This window comes from Sinocyclocheilus rhinocerous, unplaced genomic scaffold, assembly GCF_001515625.1.
Source record: "Sinocyclocheilus rhinocerous isolate Xijiao unplaced genomic scaffold, SAMN03320098_v1.1 scaffold1222, whole genome shotgun sequence".
NCBI classification, from domain to species: domain Eukaryota; kingdom Metazoa; phylum Chordata; class Actinopteri; order Cypriniformes; family Cyprinidae; genus Sinocyclocheilus; species Sinocyclocheilus rhinocerous.
In genome coordinates this window covers 161,751-178,664 of record NW_015640234.1, presented here as the reverse complement: position 1 = coordinate 178,664, position 16,914 = coordinate 161,751, and the positions used below count along the sequence as shown (strand labels likewise).

General features: G+C 36.7%; 1 protein-coding gene across 1 annotated transcript in view; it reads left to right on the top strand.

Annotated features, from left to right (window-relative positions):
• Nucleotides 1-16,914, top strand: part of LOC107752598 (disintegrin and metalloproteinase domain-containing protein 23-like) — a 41,072-nt gene that overhangs the window by 9,659 nt on the left and 14,499 nt on the right. Inside the window, exons 2-13 of the mRNA XM_016568610.1 lie at nucleotides 1,187-1,249; nucleotides 3,108-3,190; nucleotides 3,353-3,408; nucleotides 4,609-4,681; nucleotides 8,433-8,479; nucleotides 9,497-9,562; nucleotides 11,278-11,346; nucleotides 11,794-11,960; nucleotides 12,055-12,139; nucleotides 13,339-13,426; nucleotides 13,568-13,619; nucleotides 14,448-14,547. Of these exons, the coding sequence (XP_016424096.1) occupies nucleotides 3,130-3,190; nucleotides 3,353-3,408; nucleotides 4,609-4,681; nucleotides 8,433-8,479; nucleotides 9,497-9,562; nucleotides 11,278-11,346; nucleotides 11,794-11,960; nucleotides 12,055-12,139; nucleotides 13,339-13,426; nucleotides 13,568-13,619; nucleotides 14,448-14,547 (864 nt within the window). The 5' untranslated portion in view covers nucleotides 1,187-1,249; nucleotides 3,108-3,129. The remainder of the gene's footprint in view (nucleotides 1-1,186; nucleotides 1,250-3,107; nucleotides 3,191-3,352; nucleotides 3,409-4,608; nucleotides 4,682-8,432; nucleotides 8,480-9,496; nucleotides 9,563-11,277; nucleotides 11,347-11,793; nucleotides 11,961-12,054; nucleotides 12,140-13,338; nucleotides 13,427-13,567; nucleotides 13,620-14,447; nucleotides 14,548-16,914) is intronic.

Genomic DNA, 16,914 nt, shown 5'->3' with positions numbered 1-16,914 from the left:
ACAGTATAAGTCATTATAATCCGTAATTATGTCCCCACTGAATGCAACTAATGCCTCGTGCCCCGGCCGGACAGAGCATCACAGTATGGTAGGGGCGTAACATTTCCGTCACACTCTTGAGGTATTCGGCCAATCACAACGCACTGGATAGCTGGCCAATCACAGCACACCTCACTTTTCAGACCGATGAGCTTTGTAAAAATCGACGCGTTTCAGAAAGGCGGGGCATAGAGGAGAAACAATAATGTACAGTATGTGGAAAATAATGTGTTTTTTTAACCTTAAACCACATAAACACATTTCATTACACCAAATACACAAAATAATGTTCTTTTTAGCAGCATCATATGACCCCTTTAAGACTGGTTTTGTGGTCCAGGGTCACATATGCTAGTAAAATGCTAATATGTAATATGCATGTTAAATAAGCAACTAGTTCATAGTGAATATGTGTTCCCTAATCTAAAGTCTTACCATGTGTATATACTATTAAATTATTTCATTTCATTTTATTATTTATTATTTTTATTTTTTTTGTGAACTCTATTTACAATTATAGAAATAAATAAATAATACAAATATCATGCAAAATAATAATAATAAAAAAAAAATTACAAAACGTTAACTTTTAATTTATATCAAATTGTCCAATACATTTTTGGTTTGTCAGCCATTCATTACTCCTGACCCTTGGCTAAACCCTTTCCCCTTAGTTACTGTTGCTAGGTCTGACAACCTAACTAACACTTGTACTGTCGCTGTCATTGAGTGAATTACTGCAGGAATTAATTAATCAAAATTAATTAATATTAAATAATCATTCTGGATCAACTGTGCATTTATATCTACTAAATATATTCTCTAGTTTTTAGTTTAAAATAAGTATATTAATAGCACTTTAATGTAGGGTATTTAACAGAAATGCTGAAAATCTGCAGAAAGCATGTGTTGCACATATTTTAAACTGAGTGCAGTGACACTTGGCCTGAATTACACGGCCAGTCCAACAAAATTGGACTCAGATACTTTCCTTTCAAAGCAAATACTCTTCAGCCAAGGATATGGCTCAGAAAGCAGTCGCTGTGTGTTAACTTGAGCCAGAATACCAGAGTCTTGTGATATTCATAATCAACAGATGATCATGCGTTTGTGCCAGTTCATATTTGTGTGTGTTTGTGTGTCCCAGTGACCTGCTGTCCTCAGACTATGTGGAGATACACTATGAGAATGGGAAGCCGTCCTTTGGAAGGTATGAACTATGCATTTATAATTAATTTTTTGTCATTTCACTCAAGTTCACTGTGTGTACTTTTTAGAGAATAGTTAGTCATACAGTAGCTGTTTTAATCATTGTCATATAGATAGCTACAGTACCATTTCATTTGAAAATTTTGAAAACTGCTGTACCTCTCACACCAAGATCATTATTACAATTGAGGAACCACCATGGTACAGCTGCTTTCATACTTGTAATTTATACCATTTTTTTATCTTTCCTGTTAATGATACCAGTAGAAAATCACTGGGACTCAAATGGAGAATGGTTTTTTGAGAATATGCCAATGGTATAAACTTATATTTACACTACAATCAGCTGAGATGTCAGTCTAAAGCTCAGAGAAGTCGGGAATGTTTAAAATGTTCAATTTATCAAATTAATTAAACCTTTGCAAACATTATTTTGATAAGTTCTGTTGATATAATAATGTTGATCTTTACATTAATTTAAACTGAAATTTCAGTGTTAATTGAATTTTGGGTTGCACTTTATTTTACAGTACGAGTACTTACATATACTTACAGTGTACTTACAGTGTACCTACCTAAGAAAGTTCTGGTAATACCTGGTAACTATATGGGGTAGGGTTAGGTTTAGGGGTAGGTTCAGGGTTAGTAACTAGTTATTACCTAGTTTTTGTAATTACTATAATAAGTACATAGTATGTACATGAGGAACAGGACTGTAAAATAAAGTGCTACCAGTTTAGTTACATAGTAACTACTTAATTTTGGACTGTGTTTTTTTTTTTTTTTTGGACCGAGAAATTTTGGAACTGCATAAATGTTGAAATAAATGTTGAAATTAAAGGTGGGGTAACCAATTTTGCAAAAAAACGCTTTAGAAAACTGAATCGGGCCGAATAGCAAAACAAACTTGTAGCCAATTTGCTTTGTTTCACAGAACTAATGGTTGCCTGGGTTGCGTACGTATGTGTGAGGCGGAGCTATCAAAATAGGGGCGAGACCCTTTTGGGGTAGGGGTGTGTTTGTTTTGGTGATTTCAAATGTCAACATTGGCTACCAGAAATCACTTACCCCACCTTTAAGCTTTATTTCATGGTTTTTGTGCTGTTATGTTTAAAATTTAAAAGAGTTTTTGTTATGTTGGATTTTGTGATTACCATTGTGCTGAAGAGTAGAGCTTGTGGTTCAGTTGTGGGTTGATACATGAACACAGACAATATAAGCAGTGGCTGCACTAATGCCAGTGACAAGTAATATCTTACTAGTTCATATTTACATGTTGAATAAGTTACTTTTAGCATGTGCTATGCTAGCTTTTCATTAGTTGGATTAATTGGTTCTAGGGCCACCAATCAATTATGAAATGAATTGGAACAACTGTATTGTAATTGAACAACTGTAATTGCCTGTTTTTAAAGTGTAGCTGCCTGCAGGGTTGTGTGACGGTAGAGGTCAGATGTATCTAGAAGATGACGAATGTGACACAGTATGAGAGAGAGGGAGAGTAACAGAGAAAAGGCCATGAACGGAGGGAGAGAGGTAGAGATGCTTATAGGTGTTAAATCAGGAAGAGTCTGTGACTTCACTGCTGAATCAGTGTGGCTCGATTCACCTGCTGATCAGCTCACATGACCAGCAGACGTTACTCTGCAGTAGCAATGCAGAGAGAGACAGACACTCCACGCTGAATCACTGTAATACATATAGTATAGAAACATTAGACTGTTTATTGAACGCATGTATATACACCGAAATACCCACTATGGAGTCAATTAAAACATCACTGCTTCTCTTTTGTGGCAAAAAATGCAGGGAACAGGACAAAACTGAACCGGTTTGTTTGGGTGCGTGTGTGTTGTCAGGGTGGAGAGCACTGTTACTACCATGGCCAGATCAGAGGGAATGACAACTCTCATGCCTCTCTGTCCACCTGTAATGGTTTACAGTGAGTACTGGAGTGAATTCATCCGCTTAAACAATATCTCAAAGCTTTCTCTACTATATACTGACTTATTCAGCTGTGTCTGTATTTTTTCTCATTTTTAAGTTGCTTTGGATAAAAGCAGCTAAATTAATAAACAAAATTGTTTGTCTCTCTGGTTTTCAGTGGCATGTTTGATCCATGTGTACACAATTGAGCCACTTAAACAGAATCACTCTATTGTAAGTATTCCTTATTAATCCTAATTTTTTTTCCAGCTCCACAGACTAACTCTAAACACATTTATGCACCATGCAATTCATGCAACTTAAGTATGCTGATAACTCCATATGAAATAATTATTCTACTATTTTACACATTATCCTATAATTGTACTTTGTTTTTATTATATTTAACAAAATTCTTATAGATTATACCTAAAGATGTAATACATGTGGTTATAAATAGTAAATTCATAGCAGAATTAGACATGTTTCTGACTTACTGTTAATATGTTTGGGATCACTGTAATTTTTTTGTTGTTGTTAAACTGATAATTTTATTTAGAACAGAGGCATTACATTGATTTTATAAAGACAGTAAAAACATTTATAATGTTACAATACATTTTTATCAAATAACTGCTCTTGTTCAAACTTTGTTCATCAAATCCTGAAAAAAGAGACACTATATCACACACTCCACATTCATTAAGCAGCACAACTGTTTTCAACATTGATTATAGTAAGAAATGTTTCTTGAGCAGCAGATCAACATATTAGAATGATTTCTGAAGGATCTTGTGACACTGAGGACTGGAGTAATTGTTTTGAACTGCAATAATCTTTCAGAATATTACTGTTTTTCTGTATTTTGGATTAAAAAATGCAGCATCTCTGAACATATTGTATATGTTTGGGCAACCTCATAAGAATGTTGAATATGTGTATATTTCCTATAAGCATACAAAGAAAGCAACATTTTCCAATACTTGCTTGCACATTAATTTGGGCACATGAAGCCTGCAGTGAGAATATGAGATATATGACAGAACATATACAAATCTGCTGTTGACAACAAAGATTGTTGTATAATTTTTGTGTGCAGTATGGTTCTACTAATGTTACAAGCTCTAGTGTAGCCATTTCCTCTGCACATCAACTAAAACTATAAACACTTTAATGATCTCCATACACTCTCTCCCTACACAAACTGACTCTACACACCCTCAACTAAATCTCTGAACTTTAATTTTAGACTAACAAACCCTCTTCTAAAAAACCCAGTCAAAAACCAAAGAGCACAATTCATTATAAACACTAATCAAAAGCACTAGGCCTTTTAAAATACATATGTATACATGTGAACATATAATTTGACATTCACTTTGGATGAACTTGGTGAGATCTGGCTGCTCATGCTCTGTGTTTTTTTTTCATTAGGAGGGAACAGCGAGACCACATGTGTTACGCAGGATGACTATCCTGCAGCAAACTACATCTGCAGGAGAGGAAGGTGCATACAGCACAGCTCTCACTGAACTCTCGGATGCAACAGATAGTTCACTCAAAAATGAAAATACTAGAATCCTATGTAAAAGAAGTACACTTAATTGTATGTGTACTTGTAATGTACTTCAAATCTTAAAATTATAATTTTAAAAATCTGTACTTGCAGATAATATTATATTAATGAAATAAAAGGCCACTTAAGTGTATTTAAAGAGAGACACATTCATGACTATGTTTTTAAAACACTTAAATACACTTTTAAAATAGTGCACTTTGTAATAATATCAAACTAAAAGTTTAAAATACATTTGAAATTATTGTTTTAATAATCATCAGTCGTGTTTTAAAGAAGTACACTTTATTTTTAATGTGTTACATTTTAATGCTAACTAACATGCTGTACTAAAGCACATGTAAAGAACTTGATTATAATCTGAACTGTAGTGTGTTATTCAATAATACATTAAACGTTTTAAAGTTAATATATTTTAAATGTACTAAAATGCAACTTTGGCATTACACAAGTGTAATTACAAATATATTTAAATGCATGGCATTCAAGTTTCAATAGAAATATTTTCAGTACATTCAGAAATACACTTTAACCATATTTCAATAGAAGTAATTGTGACATTTTATACATTTTATTGAAGACCTCCTTGAAATGATTGGTAAACGCCGACAGAGTACTGGTGACAGGTCCATTTGCCTCCCGGATTGATCTCGCCCATTGCAAGGCATGTCCGGATAATAAAGAGATGATATATGCGATCTTGGCTTGGTTAGTTGTGGACAGTTGTGGTTGCCTGGAGTAGGGACCCGCTGCATTCCTCCGCCTCGCCAGAGTATGTCGCTGGTTGGGCCATGGTACTGGCAGAGGCAGTCGGTTAAGGAGTGGGTGCTGGCAGTAGTAGTGATTGAAGGAGTGCTTGAACTAATTCAGCAAAAGAATCTGGATTCCGTTCATCGCTTGCTTCGGCATTGCATTGCATGTTGGTCAGGTCTTCTGTCAGCAAACAGAAGGAGACAACACAGATAACTTCCAAACACACTGATGTTTATTCAGAGAATTTGGGAGAGGAGCAAGCGATGATCGTATTAGTGATGAGACTTAGCAAGTGAGAACGTGGTGTTTATCTTTGAAGGATGATGTTGACTTCCACAGGCAGAATCCCAGATGGATGAAGACTGAAGAGGACAGAAGAGGGATCGACGACGGGTAGGTATAACAAGTAGGTAGCCGGATAAGTTGCTTCACAGTAGTGGACAACAAGACCTGACGCTGGTGAAGTGAAGAGTGACTGCTTATATGTGTGTGTTGATGAGCTTGAGTAGGTGTGCTGAATCAGAATCCTGGTGATTGTGATCGAGTGGGAGGAGCTGAGAGGTCTGGCGTTGAAGGTGTGACTGAATCTGTGACATAACATAGCTCATATGATTTGTGTACTATTGTATATTTCTATAGCTTTTTGTGAGGGACAGACTAGAGTTTACATCATTATTCAGTGCTACAGTTCAAAATAGTGCAGTGTTCTATATAATACTGTCATTTTGGGGTGAACTTTGTCTTTATAAAATTAATTCAAGTATATATTTCAGCAAATGTCTGTATGAGTCTACTGGGTGCTATTGTAGTAGACAGAAAAAAGAGCAATTGAAAGTCTCTATGTCACGTTACTGTGCTCTAAGGAGAAGCACACAACGCAGGAGGTATCAAATACACAGTCTTTAATTATAATCCACAAAGCAAATACCAGGAGTCTTGGAGCAGTGTAGCACAACACATTGACACAACTAAACATGACGGTGAACGGACAAAGACTCAGGGAGAACTCAGAACTTATAAACAAGAACCAAACATAGGGAACTAATGAGATGATTAATTAACACAGGTGGAAACTAATGAACTAATCAGGGAACAACGGAAAACTAGGTCAAGGCAGGTGAACAGAAACACAGGGAAATCTAAACAGAGACAGAACATAAACGTGACATATCGCCCCCCTCCCGGAAGGAGCATCCCGCGCCGTAACCGTTCCAGCGGGGAGGGGGGCAGGCGCCCTGGAGGCTGGTGCAGGGCAGGAACAGGGCGGAGACAAGGAAGGCCCCCAGGGCGGATCAGGGAGTTCAGGAGGCCACGGAGGAGCCGGCCATTCGGGAGGCCACGGAGGTGCCTTCGTAGCCTTGCCCAGGTTTCCCGGCTCGGCCACTATGGCAACGGATATATGCCCCCCCCCAAAAAAAAAATTTTCTTGGGGAAAACTAGATGTTTCCATGCCCAGAGGGATTCTGGAGGGCGCGCTGTAGGAGCGGAGCTGGTTAACGCAGGAGGCTCAGGAGACGAAGGAGGGCTGGACAGGACCAGCGGAGGCGAAGGAGACTCAGGAGACGAAGGAGGGCTGGACGTGAGCAGCGGAGGCGAAGGAGAGCTGGACGGGACCAGGGGAGACGAAGGAGACAAAGGAGAGCTAGACTCCTGGTTGAGCTAAGGAGAGCATTCTTGAGCGAACTCTGGAGAGCGGATAAGTGCTGAAAGCAGTCTTTTCCTCCCCATCCTCCTTTTTTGGTTTGAGGTTAAAGAGGCTACTGTCGCTATCCTAGGACTTGAGAGTGGAGCGGCCGGCGGGCTGGAGAGCGGAGCGGCTGCCGGTTCTGGGCTGAGGACCGGAATTGTTCTGGGAGGGGCTCGGGGAAACAGGAGGATATGGGTGGCCGGGGCCTATGGGCAGGCATGTCGAGGATCTCGGCATGGGGTGAGCTGGCGAGGCCCAGTGGTTCTCAGAAGGGGCTGGATGAGAATGGCTTTTATCTTCTCTAACTTCTTCTACTTCAAAGTTAGAGCCATTTAAATACAGGATGAGATTGATTAACTCAACCAAAGCGAAGTCACAAACGGGAGAACTACAACGAATTGTGTTCTCATCCAGTCCCAAATGAAAACAGGCACATAGTGAGGCATCGGGCCAGCTCACCTGATGGGAAAGTTCGATGAATTCCTCCACATACCTTATTAGAGGGCGACCACCCTGTCGCAGGCAGCACAGCTGGTCCTCAGCCCAATTAATCTTGTTTGGCAGTCCGTTCATCTGTCACGTTACTGTGCTCTAAGGAGAAGCACACTACGCAGGAGATATCCAATACACAGTCTTTAATTATAATCCTCAAAGCAAATACCAGGAATCTTGGAGCAGGGTAGCACAACACATTGACACAACTAAACATGACGGTGAACGGACAAAGACTCAGGGAGAACTCAGGACTTATGAACAAGAACCAAACAAAGGGAACTAATGAGATGATTAATTAACACAGGTGAAACTAATGAACTAATCAGGGAGCAACGGAAAACTAGGTCAAGGCAGGTGAACAGAAACACAGGGAAATCTAAACAGAGACAGAACATAAATGTGACACTCTACTGCCATGACTACAAACTTAAGAGTAAAAAAAAAAGTCAGTAAGTACTTTGAATGTCCTTTACCAATTCAAAAGATTTCATAGCACATAACTTTTCGTTGAGTTCATCATACTGCAGGAGCACTGGATGCCCTTTTTTATCAGTAAAATTGTCTGCATGTTGTTTGGAGAATAGAGAATGTGTTAATTTTTTCACTGAATACAATGTTACACTTTTGTTAGAAGATTTAAATTCTGTTTTGGGAAGGACTCTAAGAACGTAATCCCTAAAGAGCCCAACATAAAGCATAGGAAAAGCTGACAAACAAACACTTATTTGTGTGTATGTGTGTGTGCAGGCATGGAGGAGGATTTGTCTTGGCTTCGACGGAGGAAAAAGCGAGCTGTAAGAGTTTGAGTGGGACGCAGCTGAAGCTGGATACAGCCACAAAGAGATCCACTGCAGAGCAGAACAAGAACACTGTCAATGACACTATGCAAACCAGCACACATCCCATAATATCAGACAGCTTGACTCAGGCTTGTGCAATAGCAGCAGCAGCAATGCTGTAGTACCGACACGTTTAGTAGGCCTACACAAAGGTTACATCCCAGTTTGCATACTATCTATACTACATTGTATTAATGTGTTCTAAACATTAGTAAATTAAAAACAGCATGATGGATTTTGGAAATATGCATCCATTCATGCTTTTTGAGTTAATGTTGCACACAAACCGTGGCATTCCTGAGGAGGAGTTCATGACTCAATGTTTCAGTGTTAGAAAAATGCAGACAAATGTGAGGTCAAAGAGACCAGAGTACTAGTAGTTTTAAACGCATGAACGTAAAACATTATGTAATTATGGATTAATTAGATTTTTACATTTGTTAAATATTTGATGCAGTTTTATGAAATATTTTCCAACTGTACTTCTGAAAATAACACTAATGTTGAAAAGGTTTGGATTCACATAAACATTATGATTTTGAAGAAAAAAAAAACTGCTTCCATTTATTAGTGTAGCTATTTTTGTATGTTTCAAAAACCAATTTTATTTGTCATGACTTCTTTCAGAAACTATAAAAACTCTTACGACCCCAAACTTTCGAACAGTAGTTTTTGCACGCTCCAATCTCCATGAAAAACTGCATGCTTTCATTGTGCAGGAAGCAGTTAGTCTTGAGGCCATAAATTAAATTAAAGCTCATAAATTCAATTAATATGTTGTAGAAGTATGTAAATTGGGATCCAGCCAAAAACTTAGATCCAGAACATGAAAGTAACAGCAGAGTTTGGGATGTATGAAAGTTTTCAGGACACTTTTTTTTCTGTTTGTGAAGAGTATTCATGCAGCATCTGTGAAATGGGAAGTGAGCTGTGCTGAGGCATGATCTTGCTGTGTTGTCGTGTTTCTTCCAGATGCCGAGGAATGTGTTTGAGGAGATGAAGTACATAGAACTGATGGTCGTCACTGACCACAGCATGGTGTGTTTAAATGCTGTTTGAATATAATAGCACTGTATATGAAAGTATCTTTGGCCTTCTGATTTCCTTTGTGAAAAAGAAGTACACTTTGGCATACTTTAAAAAAGAATTCTTATGAAAATAATATACTTTGTTAGAATTTACTAATGTGCAGTGTGATGTTTTTGGACACTTAATTGCATGTTAATTGCTATTAAATTAAAATGTATTATTATAGTTTAGATTTATATTAAATGCAGTTCGCTGAACTCTAAAGTGCTTAATTGTAACAGAGATGCTGGAGTTTGGTTAGAATCCATGAACGGAAGTTTATTAAAGGTCAAGGCTTTAAACAGATGTCGATAATCAGGCAGAGGGTCAAAGTCAGAGAAGCAAGCAGATCGTTGATGCGTCCACCTCTAGTATGAATGGTTCGTTCGGATCAGGATGTCTTAGGATCGGGGCTGTTGTGAATAGTTCCTTCAATGTGTTGAAAGCGTTGTTAGCTTCCGAAGTCCAAACCAGTTTATTAAAGGTCAAGGCTTTAAACAGATGTCGATAATCAGGCAGAGGGTCAAAGTCAGAGAAGCAAGCAGATCGTTCGTCATACACAAGGGCAGAAGCAGAGACAATAGCGGAGAGGCAGGCAATGAGTCCAAACACAAACATCAGTCCTATCAGGCGTCAGAACAAAAGGGGCAGAGTACAAATACCGTGAGTCAAGAAGTCAGGCAGAATCATACACAGGAAATCAGTCAGGAACAGAGGAAGAATAACGCTTGGTAAAGCAGATCAACTGGCAATACTTCGCGATCAGCACATGGACTGGTCTCAGTTTATATGAGAGTCAAACAGGAAGTGAAAGCAGAGGAAGCAGAGGGAGTGGAGCACGGTCAGTACTCGGGCGAGGGCTCCCTCTGCTGGCTTGGCATTACATTAATATGTAATTCATAATTTTGTTTTTGAAATATGGTTCAAGTACTGCTAAATGTACTCTCAAGCATTTATGATAAACTAAAATATAAAATAACTAAAATATATTTCAGTGCCATTTCTATTGAAACTTGTGTGTCATGTATTTAACTATATTTGTAATTACACATTTGTAATAATGGAGCTGCAGTTTAGTAGCCTACATTTTAAATATATTGAATAACGCTGAAACACGCTGCAGTTAAAATTATAATCCAGTACTTTACATCTGCTTTAGTATGTTAGTCAACACATGAAAATAAGTGTAGCTTACTTTTTAAAAGTGTATTAAGAAACATGGTCATACAATTGTACTCTCTTTAGGTGCATGTGGTGCCTTTTATTTCATTAATATTATATTATCTGCAAGTACAGTTTTTAAAAATATATTTGAAGTACACTACAAGTGCACATTCAATACAATGAAGCACACTTCTTTTTCACAAGGGTTTAATGGTAGAGTTGTGTTTTAGGACAGGTGTGGGACTATTGTTTGATAAGAATGTTTATCCAGACTCTTGATAACATCCATCTTGAGTCAGTCTATGTTCATCGTCTCATTAGTGCAGTCGTGTCCACTAGAAGCACTCTGTTTCTCCTACACAGTTTGTTTGTTCTCCTGATCGATTCTTTAGCAGTGAATGCAGTATTAGAGTCGGAAATGCTGAATGATCGCACTAAAAGTGTGCAAAAATTTGGAGTGTTTGTTTGATCTTTTGATTGAATGTTTATGTAATTGTAACTATATGAACATTATCCCACAGTTTAGGAGAATGAAGTCCAAGCAGCACACACGCCACTATGCCAAATCTGTGGTCAACCTGGTGGATGCTGTGAGTTTCAATGTTATTAAAACCTACTTATTAGTCAGTTTACAGTGAATAATTTCTTCCATTGAATGTGGAAAGATGTTGTGGAAAAATGAAAGTTTACATTATGAAATATTAAATAATTTATATTATTACAATTATTTTGAAATGATGTCAGTATATTCAGTATGTCAGTGTGTAACCTGTAACATACTGTATAATTGTGTGTAGCTTTCAACAGCCATGATTTTTAATTTGTTTGATTTATTAGAACTGTGTGAGTAACCAATGGGGACTGCTTATTCGTCTGACCAATGGCAGATGGGGGAGAGTTCAGGAAACCTATTTGAAATAATGCAGTTCCATTTGTTGTCACTAGTGGTACATAAATAATACAGTTCACCTTTAATTTTATTTATGAGTAGACAAAAAGTGAGGAAGAATGAGACATAAACCTGTCTCTAATGGAAGATTTTTAAAGAACACCTGAACATGCGTGTGGCGCTGGTCGCTCTAGAGGTCTGGACGGACAAGGATCACATTCCCGTTAATGTGATTCCATTCGAAATGCTGCAAAACTTTTCCAAATACCGACAGCAGCACATCAGGCAGCACGCAGATGCAGTGCATCTGTTCTCGTGAGTTCATATCTGTTCATATTAACTGCTTACACACACACTCACATGTGCAGAAATGAAGTGTGCGTAATGGACCCTCTGTGTGTGTCTGCAGTAACGTGACGTTTCACTATGCTCGAAGCAGCATAGCGTATTTTGGAGGGATGTGTTCTGTCAGTCATGGGGTTGGTATCATTGAGGTGAGTGAATCACATGTAGATTGACTGACAGCAAATATCCAACTCATCCAAAAATTATCAAAATGAAAATATCTATATAGGAGTGAATATTACAGCTTATTTTACACAGTCACATTACTCTCAGTTTGCAATACTTTCAGTGTAAGTGAGCAAATATCACATAAAATGTTGATAAAAAATACATTAAGGTTCAAAAGTTTGAGGTAGGAAAGATTTGTTAATGTTTTTTAGTCTTTTATGCTCACAAAGACTGAATTAATTTGATCAAAAATAGAGTAAGAACTGTAATATTGTGAAATATTATAATTTAAAATAATTGTTTTATATTTAAATATATAGTTAAAATGTAATTTATTCCTGTGACGCTAAGCTGAATTTTCAGCATCATTACTCCGGTCTTCAGTGTCACATGATCTTCAGAAATCATTCTAATATGCTGATTTGATGCTCAAGAAACATAATAATAATAAAAATAATATAACAGTAAAACATAATACTGCAAACAGTTGTGCTGCTTCATTTTTTTTTGTGGAAATCGTGATACTTTTTTCAGAATTCTTTGCTGAATAGAAAGTTCAAAAGAACAGCATTTATTTGAAATATAAATCTTTTGTAAAATGATAAATGTCTTACTGTCACTTTTGATCAGTTTAATACATCCTTGCTGAATAAAAGTAGAAAGTAAAGAAAGAAAGAAAAAGAAAATCTTACTGACCCTAAAATATTTAATGGTAGTGCATTTTGTCCCCACTGCAATTCAGTTATTGAATGTAAGACTGTAATAACAATTTTAAACTTTTTACCCTTGTATTTAATCATCTGAATGTACATTATGAAAATAATGACTCAAATCACATCATCTATATCCTTGAAATCAAAATTGACCATTCTTCTTTTTTTTATTTTTACTAATGAATGAATGAATTTATTTTTTTGGAATATTGCAAATGATTTATACTTGCACATCATTATTTTGTAAAATTCATTAGCCCTCGTAATCTTTAAATTAAAAGAAACAACAACAAAAAAAACATAATTCCCCATGATTCAACGATCCAGCCTTTCAATTTTTTTCTCTCATTTGAGAAGCTGTTTCACTCAAGAGCAATTTCAACTTCCATTTCATGCCAACTTTAAACTCAAGTGAATTTGTATGCTTATATAGCTGCTTTATTCCCGTGTGCTTGATGTCTGTACAGTATGGCTCTACGTGGACTATGGCACCACTGCTGGCCCAGAGTTTGGCTCAGAATCTTGGTATTCAATGGGATTCAGCATCAAAGAGAAGTACACACTTGTTTAAAAAGTCTTGCTTCCTTAACTACTTTGATACTGACATATATAAAATATTAATAAATGATTGATTGTGTGTGCGTGTGTGTGTGTGTGTGTGTGTGTGTGTGTCTGTGTGTGTTCTGTTATTTTCAGAGGATTGTGGGTGCATTAACTCCTGGCTGGGCTGTATCATGGAGGACACTGGGTGGGATTCAACACAAACATTTTGTGATATACAGTGATATAAAATGACAAGTCTCCATAGTCCATATACAAAGTACACTATCATGACGACTCCTGTATGTGTGCCATAATTTATTTAAAATAAATTTATTTCATACTAAGTATACTTCAAATCCATTAGCATATTTACTGACATATCGCTCAAGACTTACTGATATAAAATTATAATTCAACTTTATTTGGAGTACTACTTGTGCACAATGCACATTTCTTAATATTATATTTTAATATCACTATTAATAAGGACTGTATGATCTCTGTATAATATCAGTCTTTAAATGCGAGATATTTAAAGTGTACCTAAAGTATACTTGTTCCAGTTTAGCACAATCAAATATCAGTATATCTTTAGTTGGACTTCAGCACTACTTACACTCAATTAAAGTGCATTAAGCACAAAATTCCAATTTAGCAGGCTTTACGTATACCAGTTTAGTATAATAAAAGTACAATTGCAGGGTATTTTTATTAAGCACAGAAACATGTAAATGTATTTGTAGTATACTTGCCACAAAATAAATGTGTTTCAAATACATTTTAGTATATTAATTTTCACTAGGGGTGCATGCGTGTTGAAGCAAATTATAATTTTATGGATACAATGTAGTTATTTCTTATTAATTTAATGAGTGTTTTAAATATTATGCATCTCAATGGCTCTGTCAGTGGGATAAATTATTGGAATAATTTGCATGACCAAACAGAAATAGGGACAAACAATGAAAACATGAATTTTGGCTTCATATGTCAGTTATGAAAGCTTTCTCCCTACATTTGTCTCTCTTCTCAGGGTCCAGCACCCGCGGACTTTCTCTAAGTGCGGTATCACCGATTTTAAAGAGGTCCTGTTGAAGGGAGGAGGGTCCTGCCTCTTTAACAAACCCAGCAAGGTCAGACCTCACCATTAACATCAGTATTCATTCAAAAGTAATAAGATTCAGTCTGAGAAAGTATATAAAAAGAAAGAAAGACAGGAGTCAAGTCTCTGCCTCTCTTAAAAAAATGTGTTTCTTCCATTGATGAACTGTATCTAAAATCCCCCAGAAGCACCTGTATTTTTGCCCTTGTGGAAAAGATGTACACTTTAGCATACTTTTTAAAAGAGTAAATGCTATATGGAAATAATATACTTTAAAATAATATACTTGAGCGCAAACTGAATGTAATGTTTTAGACACTTGAATGAAAATTAAAATGTGTAATAGATTGATATTAAATGCAATTAGCTGAATTTTAGTGTGTTTCTTAACCCACTTAAGTAGGACCTAAGCACTTCTTCATATGTAATTTCATAATTTCATCTATTGTCTTTGAAATATGGTTGAAGTACTGCTGAATGTACTTACAATTATTTATAATAAACTAGTATATACTTTAATGTAATTTCTATTGAAACTTGTATGTCATGCATTTAAATATATTTGTAATTACACATTTGTAGTGATGACGTTGCAATTTAGTACATTTAAAATGTGTTAACTTTAATAACAAAAATACAGGTATAATTATAATCAGGTACTTTACATGCACTTTAGTATGTTAGTCAACACATCAAAATTAGTGCACTTTTAAGCATGACAAAAGATTATTAAAACATAATGATTTAAAATGGACATTAAAGCAGTTCACATTTTTCCCAGATAATTGTTAATAATCAAAGAAATCCCTGCAAACTGTTTCATACTATTAACAAATTGGTCAATGACTACAGTGCCTCCAATGTGTCAGTCTCTGCCCACCTTTGTAATTGATTTCTTGATCATTTCAGTTTGAAGATCGACAATGCTCGAAAATGCATTACTCCGGTCACATCTGTCTCTTCTTTTGACATCTCACACTTCTCTGGCACCCCATTGTCTAAATTTTTCTCTCTGGATCTGGTTTCTCTTAGTAAGGAGGTCTCTCTAATGAAAGAAACCACTTCCATTATTGATCCTATCCCTACTCAGTTGTTTAAATCATGCTTCGCCTCCCTAGGCTCTGTTGTCCTTAATATAATAAATGATAAAATCCTTGAGCGTATTGTGGCTTCTCAATTGCACACGCATATCACTGATAATAATCTTTTTGAACCACTCCAATCTGGCTTTCGTAAACTCCACAGCAGGGAAACAGCTTTAGTTAAGGTTACTAATGATCTGTTGATTGCCGCGGACTCTGGTTGTCTTTCAATTCTGATTCTCCTAGATCTAAGCGCAGCGTTTGACACAGTCGATCACGCTCTGTTACTTACTCGTTTAGAAACTGTTTTTGGTGTTACTGACACTGTACTAAATAGGTTCAAATCTTACCTTTCAGACCGTAGACTATTTATTTCCCTGGGTGGATGTCGTTCCAAAGTCGGTTCAGTTCAATTTGGTGTCCCTCAGGGTTCCATTTTAAGCCCCCTACTTTTTAGTATGTACATCTTTCCTCTTGGTCAGCTCCTTAGACCCCTTGGTCTTAAGTTCCAATTTTACGCGGACGACACCCAGATTTAGATTCATTCTAAACCTGGTGATATTGGCTTTCTTGAACACAGCATTTCAAAGATTAAAAAAAATGTATCTTAATAGTGATAAGACAGAGGTAATGCTTATTGGTTCATCAGTAAAACCAGTACGTTAGCTCTAAAAGTGGAAGGCACAGCTTTAGAGTTTCAAAATAAATTTAAAATTCTGAGGGTGATATTTGACTCTAATCTAACTTTTGATCCTCATGTTCAGAATACAGTTAAAAATGAATTTGTTCATCTCAGAAACATGGCAAGACTCCGCCCCATGTTATCCCTCTCGGCTGCTGGAAAATTGATTAACACTTTTGTATTTTCTCGTATCGACTACTGTAATGCCTTACTTGCTGGGGTTTCTAAAACCACCTTAAGTAAGCTGCAGTCCGTTCAAAATTCAGCCGCTAGAATCCTGACAAAGACCAGGACAAATGAGCACATCTCTCCAGTGTTAGAATCGTTGCACTGGCTCCCTGTCAGGTTTCGGATCGATTTGAAAATTCTCATGCTGACCTACAAGGCCCTGCATGGTTTGGCACCACATTATTTGTCACAACTGTTAACTGCTTATATTCCAAGTAGTGATCTCCACTCCTCCGTTTCTGGTCTTTTAGTGGTCCCCCATACTCGTTTACACTCTATAGGTGATCGGGCCTTTTCTTCCTGTTCTCCAAAACTCTGGAGTTCTCTTCCAATTGAGATCAGAGAGGCTTAATCTTTTAGTGTTTTCAAATCTGCTCTTAAAAGGTTTTTTTTTTTTTTTTTTTTT